The 16019-nt window shown below is 38.7% G+C and overlaps 2 protein-coding genes across 3 annotated transcripts in view; one reads left to right on the top strand and one right to left on the bottom strand.

Moving 5' to 3' along the window:
• LOC133540636 (GTP cyclohydrolase 1-like) overlaps window positions 1–2560 on the bottom strand; it is a 65694-nt gene extending 63134 nt beyond the window's left edge. Inside the window, exons 1-3 of one of the 2 annotated variants that reach the window (XM_061883415.1) lie at window positions 2065–2560; window positions 1899–1970; window positions 1770–1830 (exon numbers count right to left, since the gene is read on the bottom strand). The gene's annotated coding sequence lies outside the window, so the exon portion shown is untranslated. The remainder of the gene's footprint in view (window positions 1–1769; window positions 1831–1898; window positions 1971–2064) is intronic. The other variant, XM_061883416.1, reaches the window with a different exon arrangement.
• The window catches only part of LOC133540634 (gamma-interferon-inducible lysosomal thiol reductase-like), a 26752-nt gene continuing 13072 nt past the window's right edge, over window positions 2340–16019 (top strand). Inside the window, exons 1-5 of the mRNA XM_061883414.1 lie at window positions 2340–2682; window positions 6559–6747; window positions 6819–6890; window positions 6952–7041; window positions 15269–15421. Of these exons, the coding sequence (XP_061739398.1) occupies window positions 2548–2682; window positions 6559–6747; window positions 6819–6890; window positions 6952–7041; window positions 15269–15421 (639 nt within the window). The 5' untranslated portion in view covers window positions 2340–2547. The remainder of the gene's footprint in view (window positions 2683–6558; window positions 6748–6818; window positions 6891–6951; window positions 7042–15268; window positions 15422–16019) is intronic.

The raw sequence follows: 16019 nt of genomic DNA, 5'->3' as shown, positions 1-16019 counted from the left end.
AATCAAAGATTTTGGATAAAATATTTAAAGTTTTCATATGCACTATTAAAAAAAATAATTAGCCAGGAACATTGCCAATGCTACCGCCTGTCTAACATCTTCTGGAAGACTATTCCAAATTTATATTTAAAGTATAAAACTGAAACGCAGCTTCGCCATGTTTCGTTATGACTCTTAATATAATCATTCTGAAATACTTGTTTATGTTGAAAATATACTGATTGATTGATACTTTTATTAGTAATTGCACAGTACAGTACATATTCCGTACAATTGGCCACTAAATGGTAACACCCGAATAAAATTTTCAACTTGTTTAAGTCGGGGTCCACGTTAATCAATTAACGGTACAAATATATATACTATCAGCATAATACAGTCATCACACAAGTTAATCATCAGAGTATATACATTGAATTATTTACAATCCCAGGGGTGGGATGTGGAGGGGGGTTAGGTTGGGTTGCTATCAGCATACTTCAGTCATCAACAATTATATCATCTGAAAAATGGACATTGTAACAGTGTAGGTCTCCCTTGGTAGGATATGTACAGCGAGCGGTGACCATAGTGAGCTCAGAAAGCATAAGAACAAATATATACATTTTATTATTTACACGACTCCAAAGGGAATATGCGGTAGGAAATGGATGGATGGACATTTGATTATTTACAATCCAGGGAGGCGGGATGTGGTGATATTCTGTTCGACGATGTGAATAGGCCCTTTCTATGCCTCCAAACTAAAATTACACCACCAGATGTCACTAACGCTTAACAGTACCAGAGAAGCACTATCAAAACTTTAATAAATTTTTTTTTTGTCATCTTACTTGTTACATGTTTATGCCATATGTGGCTGGTTTGGGTACTAAGGGAAAGGGTGTGAAAAATGTAATGACTTTAAAATTGTACTGTTACGACTTGCACTTTTTTCTGTCTATTTGAAAATGTCAATAAAAAGAGTTGGATTATAAATGATTCTTAAAACCATCCATCCATCCATCCATCTTCTTCCGCTTATCCGAGGTCGGGTCGCGGGGGCAGCAGCCTAAGCAGGGAAGCCCAGACTTCCCTCTCCCCAGCCACTTTGTCCAGCTCTTTCCGGGGGATCCCGAGGCGTTCCCAGGCCAGCCGGGAGACATAGTCTTCCCAACGTGTCCTGAGTCTTCCCCATGGCCTCCTACCGGTTGGACGTGCCCTAAACACCTCCCTAGGGAGGCGTTCAGGTGGCATCCTGACCAGATGCCCGAACCACCTCATCTGGCTCCTCTTGATGCGGCGGAGCAGCGGCTTTACTTTGAGCTCCTTTCGTATGGCAGAGCTTCTCACCCTATCTCTAAGGGAGAGCCCCGCCACCCGGCGGAGGAAACTCATTTCGGCCGCGTGTACCCGTGATCTTCTCCTTTCGGTCATGACCCAAAGCTCATGACCATAGGTGAGGATGGGACCGTAGATCGACCGGCAAATTGAGAGCTTTGCCTTCCGGCTCAGCTCATTCTTTACCAAAACGGATTGATACAGCGTCCGCATTACTGAAGACGCAGAAACCGATCCGCCTGTCGATCTCATGATCCACTCTTGAACAAGACTCCTCGGTACTTGAACTCCTCCACTTGGGGCAGGGTCTCCTCCCCAACCCAGAGATGGAGCTCCACCCTTTTCCGAACCACAAAACATTACTATTCATGTCACATTAAAACCTGATACAATTAATTAAACTACCTTAAGCTACATTCATACAACAATACACTATTGTTGAGTCTTACCTTTAAATTAGCTTCTTCAGCCATCACTTCTTTGTCGTGTTGTTAGCAGGTTAGCATCAAGCTACCAGGCAAACAATGGCATATTTGATGAATATTAAATACTACATCAAACAGAAAACAAATAAATACCTCATTAAGGATTTGATGGGGGGTCTTAAAAACTCTCGAGTGGTCCACTTGAGCACACTCAACTTTCCACGACTAATCCAGTACAAGATGACGCATTCAATTTCCAACATGAGTAAACGTGTAAGCATATTACAAATGTGTTACAATTGCATTGTTTGAATGTTACCGGCGAAGTCAGTAACAGCTACATTTAACTGCTACTCTCGAAGTTAGTGCTCCAATAAGTTATATCTCCACAGTGGTTCCACCATATTCGGACAATGAGGTGTCTGAGTGTCATTGAAGGCGACACAAGTTAGTTCACCTGATGTTGTTAGCTGATTACAAGTTGTCGTGGGTGTTCCATCTGGGTACCCGGATGTTGAATAGAGCCTGGTCCCACCCGCAATCATCGCCAGTTTTATATCTACACTATGTAATGTATATACCTATATTCTTCATTAAATAAAATAGAAATATAGACGTCCAATCAAAAATTAGAATGACAGGGATTATTTTAAGTGAGTTGGGATGACATATTGTAATCGTCATTTCCGGTAAATCCTTCTTTACTGGCACTCGCGCCCCCGCCGTGTTAATTACGGAAGTGGGCCAATTAAGCGAGTAATAGGTTCAGTCTGTTCAAACCTCTGCTGTCCTTTCAGCAGCCATGAAGCTCGCAGTTGTTGTTCTTGTCCTCCTCTGCAACAGCTGGAGATGTTTAGGCTCGTCTCACCATCAAGCGTCATGTCACTATCCTCCATCCCAGTGGTGTCGCTCTTTGGAGATTGCTATCGAGTGTAAGGTGAGTGGAGTGATTCATTTATTTGTTTGTGTAATCATTATCTCGCATCAAAAAGAAAAAGAAAAAAAAAAAAAAATATATATATATATATATATATATTTGTGTGTGTATACATATATGTGTCTATATATATATATGTGTGTGTGTATATATATGTATGTGTGTGTATATATATATGTGTATTTGTACATATATGTGTGTATATATATGGGTGTGTGTGTCTATAAATATATATATATATATATATATATATATATGTGTGGGTGTGTATATATAGATGTGTGTATATATATATGTAAAAATGTGTGTGTATATATATATATATATGTGTGTGTATATATATTGATGTATGTGTATATGTATGTATTTGTGTGTGTGTGTATATATATATATATATATATATATATACATGCATACCCCTTGTGTATACATATGTATATATATGCGTATATATGTGTACGTATGTATGAATGTATGTATGTATGTATGTATTTATTATATATATACATATGTGTGTGTATGTGTATACACATATCTATGTGTATACGTATATATGTGTACGTATGTATGTGTGTGTATAAATAAATATGTATGTATATATGTATGTATTTATTATATATATATATATATATGTGTATATATATAATATACATACACGTGTGGTTGTGTGTGTATATACATACATATGTACACATATACGTATACGTATGTATGTATATATATATACTATATACACACACACGTATGTATATACGTGTGTGTGTGTATCTATCTATATATATAGATACACACACGTACGTATGTTTGTGTGCATGTGTGTGTATGTGTATATATATATATATATATATATACACACACGTGTATATTTGTGTATATATATACCTGTATATTTGTGTATATTTGTATATGTGCGTATGTATGTATGTGTGTATATATATATATATATAGATATATATATATATATCTATATATATATATATATACATACACACACACACACACCTGTGTGTGAATATGTAGATCTGGCAACTTGAGCATTAAGTTTTAAACATTTTAAGTATCAAAAGGGCCTCTGCATGTTTTAATTTTTCAGTGTGTGGCCCTCAGTGGAAAAAGTTTGGACACCCTGGCTTTAGAATACCGAAAAACGTTCTGTTTTTAATTAAGAGTCATGCCTAGATAATAAAGACCAATGGTTCATGTGACCACTTGTGGCCTAAATATTAAACCCTGAAATTAGATTTGACTTCCATGAATGTTTGGTTTTGTTCTGTCCTGTTAGTCTATTGATCCGCATTAATAGACTAACTGGCCTAAATCGGTATCAAAATGTGTCCTCTGGAAATGAAACGTATAAATGCCCCATTAAATGAAGTGTGAAATACATTTAATTGACGTATATTTAAATGTAAGCAAAGTTTCCTACACATTTATTTATTATAGTTGAAAAGATAATAGCATTTCTTGCCTGCCCTTGCTTTGTGAAATTGTTCTTTACCATAAAATCTAATGGTTTAAGTCCCAGTTGTCAAACACAAGGACGGGGGGCCAGATCTAGCCCGCCACATCGTTTTATATGACCTGCAAAACCTGGAAATAATGTGTCAAGTTACAATACATTTAATGCAATCAATTGCGTAACTTTTCAACTTTATGATCAAATAATTGTCACAAATATATTGTCTTACATTCTAAACATTTTTGATCAAATAAAATAAATACTTAAATATCTGCTTGACTTATGATTTCAAAGCAGGATATTCATTAAATTGTACACTGTAAATTGACAATTGATTTTGGGGTTAAAAAACAACAACTTACAGCTCGGTTGCCCTAATTTAACCGTAAAAAAAAAAGCGGGTTATGTATTTCTATTTAAGGTAATACATTGTAAAAAAACAACACAAAAAAAAACTGGCTGCTTGGTTGCCATAACTTTACTGCAAAAAAGAGTGGTAATGTTTTTCATTTTCAGTAACATGCTATAAAAATAAAAATACAGTGAAAATTCTGACATCTGAGCTGACAGTTTTTTATATTGTTAAAACAGTGATACTGTTTTTCCATTTACAGTAATTTGTTTTAAAAATACAAAACACTGTCAGTAAAATCCCAGCTCATGAGCTGCACGTTTTTTTTACTGTAAAATCTACAGATTTTTTTTGTCAAAATATACAAAAAAATGTTTAGCTCTCAAATGCATTGGCAATTGTGTAATATCATAGGGCACATCTGTATACATTTCTGTTGATAAATTATTCACTGTTACAAGTAGGGCTGGGCGATATGGCCTTTTATTAATATCTCCATATTTTGAGGCCATATTACGATACACAATATATATCTCCATGTTTTGCTTTAGCCTTGAATGAACACTTGATGCAAATAATCACAGCAGTATGATGATTCTATGTGTCTACTTAAAAACATTATTGTTCATACTTCATTACTATATGCTTATTATAAACTTTCATGCAGAGAGGGGAATCCCAACTAAGTCAATTTACCGAAAGTGTATTTATTAAACAGTTATTAAGCAGTGGCACAAACATTCATGTCATTTCAAAAGAGAAAATGCAAGATTGTCAGAGACATTTTAAAACAAGCTATGAGTGCCCTTTTGTGCATGATGTCACTAAGATGACATATCAAAACAACACTAAATTAAAGTGCACTTTTGGTACAGAACGCCACTACAAAAGTTTAAAACAAATAAAGTGCATTTTTGTGCACAATGTCACAATATATTTCAATAAGTGCCAAATAAAAATGAGCTGCAAAATAGAAAATCAAATAGTATATGTCCTTCACAATCAATCAATCACTCAATCAATGTTTATTTATACAGCCCTAAATCACAAGTGTCTCAAATGGCTGCACAAACCACTACGACATCCTCGGAAGAACCCACATACCACTATGTGGTAGGTTCCTGCGGACGTTAATTCCTTCTGTTGTTGACAATTTTTTCATACGTTGTTGATCTGAAAATAGTTGCTTCGGCATTTTGTTGCACCGAATGGAAATGTTGACATGCAGAGTTTCAAGCACTCTTTATTCTCTAGCAGGTAACTTTTCAAATGATGCTACATTAGCAGTGGTGCTACTTTTTGTAGCAACGCTTTTGCCTCATCATTGTTCAACATATTCCCGCTTGAAGCCAAACCACCGCCAGACGATGGACCCCCTGCTGTTTTTCTTGGGAATTAATTCTTCATTTGTTACCAGATTCGCACCTTCTCTCTCTCGTATTACCACCCGCACTGCACTGTTAGCATCACAGCTAACGTTACCATGTCTCTACTTGTCTGCTCCTCGGGAGCGTGTGACGTTGCACATGTGACGTATGTAAGAAGGTGCGCTTGTTTCAAGTCTCTGTGAGAAGGAGAGACAGGAAAGAGTGGGAAAGGCATGCAGTGTAATGCCCGCAGCTAAAAGTAACTGCGTGAGAACGTATACTCTAATTTCACGATAGTTATTTTCTATATCGCAGAGACAAACCCGTGATATATCGAGTATATCGATGTATCTCCCAGGCGTAGTTAAAAGCAGTCCTCAAAACAAGTATACACCCCTGATTGAAGTCATTTAGAAGCTTTTATATTTTGTATATCTTTGTGCTCGTCCCAATTTCAACTATTTTAATTTTTTTCAGTTTATTCCCAGTGTTTGAACAGTCCTGTTAACTTACCTAAGTGTACAGTTGCTATACAGTGTACACATCCTGTGGTAAAGTTTTACTGTAGCAGATGGTCCTGACTCGGCAAGGTCAAATCAAATTTTCCGTTTCAGATTCTGGTACAATAATTTGTCAAAACTGAATAAATTAATTAAACTCAATGTGATTAATTTTTCCCCCCATGTTATGTACTGTAGGTACAGAAGCAATGCATGGAACTAAGTGCTATACGTCCTAAAGAGGCGGTTCCTCGGGTGTCTCTCACGTTGTACTATGAGAGTCTGTGTCCGGCCTGTAGAGTCTTCCTCACTCAGCAGCTTTTCCCCACCTGGACCATGCTGCAGGACATCATGCAGGTCACACTAGTACCGTATGGAAATGCCAAGGTGCGCTCATTACTTGCGAACAAGAAGTTCTTAAGTGATCAAACATAACATTTTTACTTATTGTTGCTCAGGAGCTGTTAACAGGCAACACTACCTTCACCTGCCAGCATGGACAGCCGGAATGCCGCGGAAATATGATTGAGGTTTGCAGTGTGTTGAACGTTTCTTTTAATCAATCAGTCAATCATTTGTTTGTTACCTCAGACCTGCATTCTGCACTTGTCGGACCACGCAGCTTTCCAGACCATCTTCTGCATGGAATCGGCTGCCGATGTTCTCAGCGCAGCGCAGCCAGTGAGTAGTGCGAAATGCATGGCAGTAGATACAAGGGCTGCAACTAACGATTATTTTCATAGTCTATTAGTCAGCGATTATCTTAACAATTAGTCGACTATAATAAAGCATACACATATTTAAAGGCCTACTGAAATGAGATTTTCTTATTTAAACGGGGATAGCAGGTCCATTCTATGTGTCATACTTGATCATTTCGCGATATTGCCATATTTTTGCTGAAATTATTTAGTAGAGAACATAGACGATAAATTTTGCAACTTTTGGTCGCTAATAAAAAAAGCCTTGCCTTTACCGGAAGTAGCAGACAATGTGCGCGTGACGTCACGGGTTGTAGGGCTCCTCACATCCTCACATTGTTTACAATCGTAGCCAGCAGTAGGTTAGAGCTATTCGGACCGAGAAAGCGACAATTTCCCCATAAATTTGAGCGAGGATGAAAGATTTGTGGATGAGGACGTTTAGAGTGAAGTACTAGAAGAAAAAAAAAAGAAAAAGCGACGGCTCCAGGCGGCGTTTCACATTTAATTAGACACATTTACTATGATAATTCTGGAAGATCCCTTATCTGCATATTGTTTTAATAGTGTTTTAGTGAGATTGTAAAGTCATACCTGAAAGTTGGAGGGCTGCGGTGAACGCCAGTGTCTCTCAGAGAAGCCATGGAGGAGCCAAGATCACAGCTGCCTTTTTGACAGCTGCAGGAGGAAGTCGCATAATCCACTGAAGTCTCCGGTAAGAGTCGACTTAATATCACAATTTTCCCATCCAAAAACTTGCTGGTTGACGTAGAGAAACATGTCCGCTTGACCGCTCTGTGTTAAAGCTTCACAACAAACAAAGATACACCGGCTGTGTTTCGGTGCTAAACTTAGCTGGACTCCACCGCTTTCCACCAACAGAATTATTCTTTATAGTCTCCATTATTAATTGAACAAATCGCAAAAGATTCAGCAACACAGATGTCCAAATTACTGTGTAATTATGCGATGAAAAGAGACTACTTTTAGCCGTGTGTGGTGCTGGGCTAATATGTCCGCTACAACGCGAGACATCATGCGCACGTGTCATAATACGCGTCATCATTCCGCGACGTTTTCAACAAGAAACTCCGCGGGAAAATAAGAATTGTAATTTAGTAAACTAAACCGGCCGTATTGGCATGTGTTGCAATGTTAATATTTCATCATTGATATATAAACTATCAGACTGTGTGGTCGGTAGTGGGTTTCACTAGGCCTTTAAAGGCTCTTATTTTTCCATCCACTTCTAAATGCGGCCTAAGTTATTTTAGGCATGTGCTTACCAACAACAAAGATGAGTAATTCACTCATAAATATTAATTTATACTGTAGTCGTGCTGCTCATTCAGCTGTTACAAAAAAGGAAAGGCTATGTTCTAGAAAATGATTAACCTTGTTTATGTATTTTTGAAAAATAGTTAAAATGGCAGCAATTAAAACACACCATCCATCCATCTATATTCTACCGCTTATTCCCTTTTGGGGTCGCGGGGGGCACTGGCGCCTATCTCAATTAAAACACACATAACACAAAATCGAACTTCTTCAAAAAGAAAAGCGCTTTCTGATGTTTAAAAAGAATATTGACTATTAAAGTTAAAGTACCAATGATTGTCACACACACACTAGGTGTGGCGAAAATATTCTCTGCGTTTGACCCATCACCCATGATCCCTCCCTGGGAGGTGAGGGGAGCAGTGAGCAGCAGCAGTGGCAGTGCCCGTGATTCATTTTTGGTGATTTAACCCCCAATTCCAACCCTTGATGCCGAGTGCCAAGCAGGGAGGTAATGGGTCCCATTTTTGCTGTTTTTGGTATGACTCAGCCGGGGTTTGAACTCCACAACCTACCGATTGATTAACTCTTGATGGTTTGAGGCCTCTAATAGACTCAATGTGTAGACTTTTATATTTAAATAATTCTTAATGTTAGCTCTTTAAGAGATTGTATGTTTAAGCTTATGAAACCTCCGCATTGGTGCCTGCCTGCGTGCACGCGCGTATAAAGTGCCTTTTTCAGGGCATTGCAAATTGACGCTGCTTTAAAAACCACTTAAATTGATGTAGACTAAGTTTAGCTGGCTGACTTTGGCTAAAATGTTAGTCATTTTTCACACAACTTCATTTCATTCTTGTTAGCTAGCTAGCAATGTAGAATCTAACACTCTTAACTACCAATGATTGTCACACACTCTAGGTGTGTTGAAATTATTGTTTGCATTTAAAGGCCTACTGAAACCCACTACTACCCACCACGCAGTCTGATAGTTTATATATCAATGATGAAATATTAACATTGCAACACATGCCAATACGGCCTTTTTAGTTTACTAAATTGCAATTTTAAATTTCCCGCGAGTTTCTTGTTGAAACCGTCGCGGAATGATGATGCATACGTGTGACGTCACGGACTGTAGGGAAATATTAGCGCTGCACGACACACAGCTAAAAGTCGTCTCTGTTCATGACGTAATTACACAGTATTTTGGCTCCTCGGCTTCTCTTTGTGTGTTCACCGCAGACATCCGACCTCGAGGTATGTCTTTACAATCTTTGCTTTACAATCTCTAAAATCTCACTAAAACACTATTAAAACAATAAGCAGATAAGGGATCTTCCGGAATTGTCCTAGTAAATGTGTCTAATTACATCTGAAGCGCTCACACTGCCATCGCCCGGAGCCATCGACTTTTTTTTCTTTTTCTATTCCTTCACTATCAATATCCTAATTCACAAATATTTCATCCTCGCTCAAATTAATGGGGAAATTGTCGGCTCCTCGGTCCGAATTGCTCTTACTGCTGGTGGCTCCCATTAAAAACAATCAGAATATGTGTGGAGCCCTGCAACTCGTGACGTCACGCGCACATACTTCTGGTAAAGGCAGGGCTTTTTTATTAGCGACCAAAAGTTGCAAACTTTATCGTCGATGTTCTCTACTAAATCCTTTCAGCAAAAATATGGCAATATTGCGAAATGATCAAGTATGACACATAGAATGGACCTGCTATTCCCGTTTAAATAAGAAAATCTCATTTCAGTAGGCCTTTAACCCATCACCCTTGATCACCCCCTGGGAGGTGAGGGGAGCAGTGAGCAGCAGGGGTGGCTGCGCCCGGGAATCATTTTTGGTGATTTAACCCCCAATTCCAACCCTTGATGCTGAGTGCCAAGCAGGGAGGTAATGGCTGCCATTTTTATAGTCTTTGGTATGACTCGGCCAGGGTTTGAACTCACAACCTACCGATCTCAGGGCGGACACTCCATACTGAGGTTGAGACCGCATCCTCCCTCCAAATGTCCGACATCATGCCTTCACTTTAAATGCTCACGTTTCATAGATGTACTGCCATTAAAAACAAGGTCCGCTTTGCAAAATAAGAGAGGTATTTGTCTTTTTAACTAGAATAAGAAGAAGTATCCTCACACTCAAAATGTTATCACTGACAGTGTTTTTGCGAGTGACCCCCTTCCCGACGGAAAACATGAATGATGATGTCAAGACTTTTGTCGAGAAATATAATTGTTTGTGACAAATTTGATTGTGGACTAATGGTTGCAGCCCGAGTAGAGATACCCACAATGTATACAGTTGTTTTGATACGTTATGCACTATCAGAAAAGTATGTATTCCAACAGGAAGGTAACAAGACACTGTATTTTTCGGATTATAAATCACTCCGGAGTATACGTTCCACTGGCCGAAAATGCATGATAAAGAAGGGAAAAAACATATATACGTCACACTGGAGTATAAGTCGCATTTTTGGGGGAAATTTATTTGATAAAATCCAACACCAAGAATAGACAGTTGAAAGGCAATTTAACAAAAATAAAGAATAGTGAACAACAGGCTAAATAAGTGTACGTTATATGACGCATAAATAACCAACGGAGAAGGTGCCTGGTATGTTAACGTAACATATTATGGTAAGAGTCATTCAAATAACTATAACATATAGAACATGCTATATGTTTACCAAACAATCTGTCACTCCTAATCGCTAAATCCCATGAAATCTTCTTCCTCGATGTCGCTTCTAAACAACTCTGCCAACTCCAAAGGTATACACCGCTTCCTCTTGTCGTTTTCTGCTGCATATTTCACTACATCCTGCTTGTAATCTGCAGTACATGATTTCCTTTTCGGTGCCATTTTTGTTCAGCCCTTCTCAGTTTTTATAAGTTACCGCCAACGATGAAATGATCTACTTTAATAGCTACGGCAGTAGCATATAGCAGTTAGCATTCCATGACCCACAATGCACTTCTGCCTTGACCCTCCCCCGCCGAATTCTTATTGGTTGACGTGTGTGTGACGATTGCTGACATTTTCTTCGTCTCTTCCGCTAATGAAATAAATATTTTTTAATATTTTACGGTAATGTGTTAATAATTTCACACATAAGCCGCTCCGGAGTTTATGTCGCACCCCCGGCCAAACTATGAAAAAAAACTGCGACTTATAGTCCGAAAAGTACGGTATATTAGGTTTTGACTACAGTCTGTCATTGTCTGGGACAATGCACGAGTACTGCCGGGACAGGGGAATTGCGGTTCATTGATCTAAACATGTACTTTGACGATCGATCCCGGTCCCTTTTAGAAAAATGGGAGGTATAGAAGTTTTCCACTCAGCACAAACGCGATTTATTGTTTTCCGTAACATCTCAGTAAATTTTAATGGACTGTATACAGGATTTCTGAAAAGTGAGTACACATTTCAGCAAGCTTTTTTAATGCAGTACATCTTCTAGAATGAAATACTATAGAAATAAAATACAGTTGTGCTTTAGGGTAGTCACTGTAGAGCTTGTAGAGCAGGGGATCCAAAGCTTTTACACCAAAGGCTGCCGACTGAAAAGTGAAACTTTGCGGGGGGCGATTTTAATACTTTATTTTGCTGAAGACTTATATTTAAAGACAAAACAAAGTGTCACCTTTGTGATAGGTGACAAAGTGTACTCTCAGTTATTACTGTTGCATGTGGGGGGTCGCAGCTTGCTGCGAAGTTCGGTCCCCCGGGAGACTAACGGACCACTCCGGACAGGACGTGCAGGTAGGAACATGATTTATTTGTAGAACTCAAACAAGTACCAAAGACTGAAAACAAGCCAGAGGAAAAATGTGCCGATCGCACTCCAAGCAAACGCGAACACTTAGCATAGGCAAAAAGACAAGGAATACTCGCGTAACTGTAGCATAAGCAAACAAAGAAGCCAGGTCGACCGACCGGCGAAGGCAGGCTTAAATAATACCTCTGATTAGTGCTTGAGGAACAGGTGAGCATCCCAAACACCAATCAGAGGCAGGTGAAAATATTAAGTGGCCAAGGTAACTAAACAAACTCGAGGGTGCACAACAACAGGAACTAAAGGAGTCCAAAACTAACAGAAAATAACAAAAACGGGCCACGGATCATGACAATTACAAGGTTCTCCAAAGGGGCAGCATCTCAAGTTTGGTTGACCTGCAACATATTGTTGGAAAAAACATAACAGTAAAAATGACTGAAAAGACTGATGTAATGACTAAATGCTAAAATTTGGTTACAAATAACTATTAATAATACAAATTGTCATTCATAACAAAGTTGACACTAAGTTTTGATGTCTGTTTGTAGCATTTTTAAATGTTAAATATAAAAAGTTCCCCCACATAATTTTGCCTTTTCAAACTGTATGTCAAATTTTCAGATTTTTGTCTCATTACATCATGTCTTTTTGCTCTTTTTTTCCCCCCTACATTTTTATTTTATTATTATTTTTCTGACATGTTGCTAACCAACAAAACTGCAAATGGCCCCAGGGCCACACCTTGGACACCCCTTCAGTATGTATTGCTGTTAATTGGTTTCAGGCTGGACCATAGTAAATTCATAAAAAAAAATAGAAATTTATTATGAATTATACTTTTATAGCTGCAGCAAATTATAAAAAAACAAACAGTTTTGACATGAGCTCTCTAAGGATGAAATGACACTCCTACAGTCATCTTCACACTCCTTTAATCTAATTAAGGAAAACTGCCAGCACCTGAGCCAGTCGGTGGCGACAATTCATTCAGTCATATTTATTCTTGAAAATTCTTAATTTAAGGCCAAAAATGAAGAGAATACACTTCAACGTATTTTTCGGACTATGAGCTGCTACTTTTTTCCACGCTTATAAAACGGTGTGGCTGATTTTATGGATTTTTCTTCGCCAACGACACTGGAAAGGTGTTTTATTTATTTTGCTATGGCGAGTTTTCTGACTGCAGGTGCTGTGGGTTGAAAATGCAATTCTTGTTCCATACCTTGTACCGGAAGCATATCCGGTGTAGTCTACTATCCGTCAATAGTGTTTCTGCTTGAAAGGATCTACATCACTCCAAGCAAGGTTTGCAAGTTTTACAATTTGACTAAAACAATTCATACTTACTAAACTGTCCAATGTGTGACGTCAGTAGGAGTGTTTTCATGAATATTTGTACTTGTAATGTAATTTAGCTAGCGTCGTTAGCTTTAGCGAATATGCTAACACATTTACCAGTGTCTGTGATAATAAAATTTGTTTAAAGAGATGTCCGATAATGGGTTTTTTGCCGATATCCTGATATTGTCCAACTCTTAATTACCGATTCCGATATCAACCGATACCAATATATACAGTGGTGGAATTAACACATTATGCCTAATTTTGTTGTGATGCCCCGCTGGATGCATTAAACAATGTAACAAGGTTTTCCAAAATAAATCAACTCCAGTTATGGAAAAAAATGCCAACATGGCACTGCCATATTTATTATTTAAGTCACAAAGTGCATTATTTTTTTTAACATGCCTCAAAACAGCAGCTTGGAATTTGGGACATGCTCTCCCTGAGAGAGCATGAGGAGGTTGAGGTGGGCGGGGTGTGTATATTGTAGTGTCCCGGAAGAGTTGGTGCTGCAAGGGTTTCTGGGTATTTGTTCTGTTGTGTTACGGTGCAGATGTGTTTGTCATTCTTGTTTGGTGTGGGTTCACAGTGCGGCGCATATTTGTAACAGTGTTAGTTGTTTATACAGCCACCCTCAATGTGATCTGTTTGGCTGTTCACCAAGTATTCTTGCATTCACTTGTGCGTGTGAAAAGCTGTGGTATTATGTGACTGGGCCCTCACGCAAAGGCAGTGCCTTTTTAAGGTTTATTGGTGCTCTGCACTGCTCCCTACGTCCACGTACAACTCTGTACAGTGGCGTTTTAAAAAGTCATAAATTTTACTTTTTGAAACAGATACCAATAATTTCCGATATTACATTTTAAAGCATTTATGGGCCGATAATATCGGCGGTCCGATATTATCGGACATTTCTATTAATTTACAATGACATTCTTTTTGTATAGTTTCAGATTCGTAAATTCACCATCACCGTGGAGTTATTGAGTCTGTTTAGCTGATTGGAGAGTTAGCTTCCGCAGCTAGTGGGTTCATGACGATGACTTCCGTTTTGTTTGATCAGACATTTTACTACTTTTTCCGGTTGAAAGCAGTGAATGGAAGGACACTGCAGCAACTGCAGTAAGCAAATTTGTCCAAAAGATGGTGCCATAGCACAAAAAAAATGGTATTTGCTTTGTTTTCTTTATTTGTATTATCGTCAGCAAAGAAAAATCCACTAAATGGCCCCACTGTTTCATAAGCCGCAGGGTTCAAAGTGTAGGAAAGACTGGCAGCTTATAGTCCAGAATTTACACTACATGTACAAATACTTTTTTTTTTCAAAAATTTGGTGAGTGTGGCTTGATGACCTGTGCGCTCTACAGTTCAAAGTATGGTAATTTTAAGGACAATTCTGCAATATATTAAAGGCGCAAATATCAAAGCTCCATGTGGTGTTGGACCTCCTTATTTTCCTCTACAAAAGGCTTGTTGCCCGCAGTTTAACATAAGTGAGTACAAAAATTGTTTTGACAACAGCACAGTCTGGTGCTGCATGAATGCCATCATCACTGGAGAGCTGCGGTTCAGGCACATTCAGAACGTGGTTAAATGATAAATAAATGATAAATGGGTTGTACTTGTATAGCGCGTTTCTACCTTCAAGGTACTCAAAGCCCTTTGACACTACTTCCACATTTACCCATTCACACACTGATGGGGGGGTTATTCCTACATGTGTGCTGTTTGTTATGTTTGCCACTCGGAGAGTTTAGAGTAAAGCGTGTCCTCCATGTTGTCACAGTGCCTTCACATGCACGCTCCCTCTGTCTCCTGGGCCACTGTGGACTTCTGCGTGAGGGGAGGTCTCGGCCGCAAACTGATGCACGCCAACGCTGCCATGACCAGAGCGCTAAGCCCCGCCCACACGCATGTCCCGTGGGTCACCTTCAATGGGGTAAACAACTAAACTGTGTTTGCAGTTATGTTAGTTAGCGTTGCTGCTGATTTTGGCATTTCCAGCCTTTTTATGAAACTGTTTGTCATTCTTCATAAATAACATTTAAAAAATTATTTTTAGGATTTTCTGATTTGGGTTTTATGCTGCAGATGATACCTGTGGTTGATGGTTCGATACAGCCTTCCTGAATATAGAGTAGAAAAAAAACTGCATAGCATTTCCTGCAAACAATGTTCTACTAAAGTTGGTGCTTTTTATCCATCCCATCCAACCTTTGTGTAATGTACAATAATGCCACAAGGGGGAGTCAAAGGATAGGATAACCCAGAGCCTTGTATAGAGTATGGCCAATAATGTGCAAAGTTAGGACAAAATAATAAAAAAACTATATTTATTTTCGGCATCGTTCGATATTTTGATTGATGTCAGCCAATTTGGGCCAAAGTGTTCCTATAAATGTAAATGGGTTGTACTTGCTTAGCTCTTTTCTACCTTCAAGGTACTCAAAGCGCTTTGACACTATTTCCACATTCACCCATTCACACACACATTCACACACTGATGGAGGGAGCTGCCACGCAAGGCCCTAACCAGG

This window comes from Nerophis ophidion, linkage group LG22 (genome assembly GCF_033978795.1).
Source record: "Nerophis ophidion isolate RoL-2023_Sa linkage group LG22, RoL_Noph_v1.0, whole genome shotgun sequence".
Taxonomy (NCBI): domain Eukaryota; kingdom Metazoa; phylum Chordata; class Actinopteri; order Syngnathiformes; family Syngnathidae; genus Nerophis; species Nerophis ophidion.
This window is presented reverse-complemented; position numbering and strand designations above follow the sequence as displayed.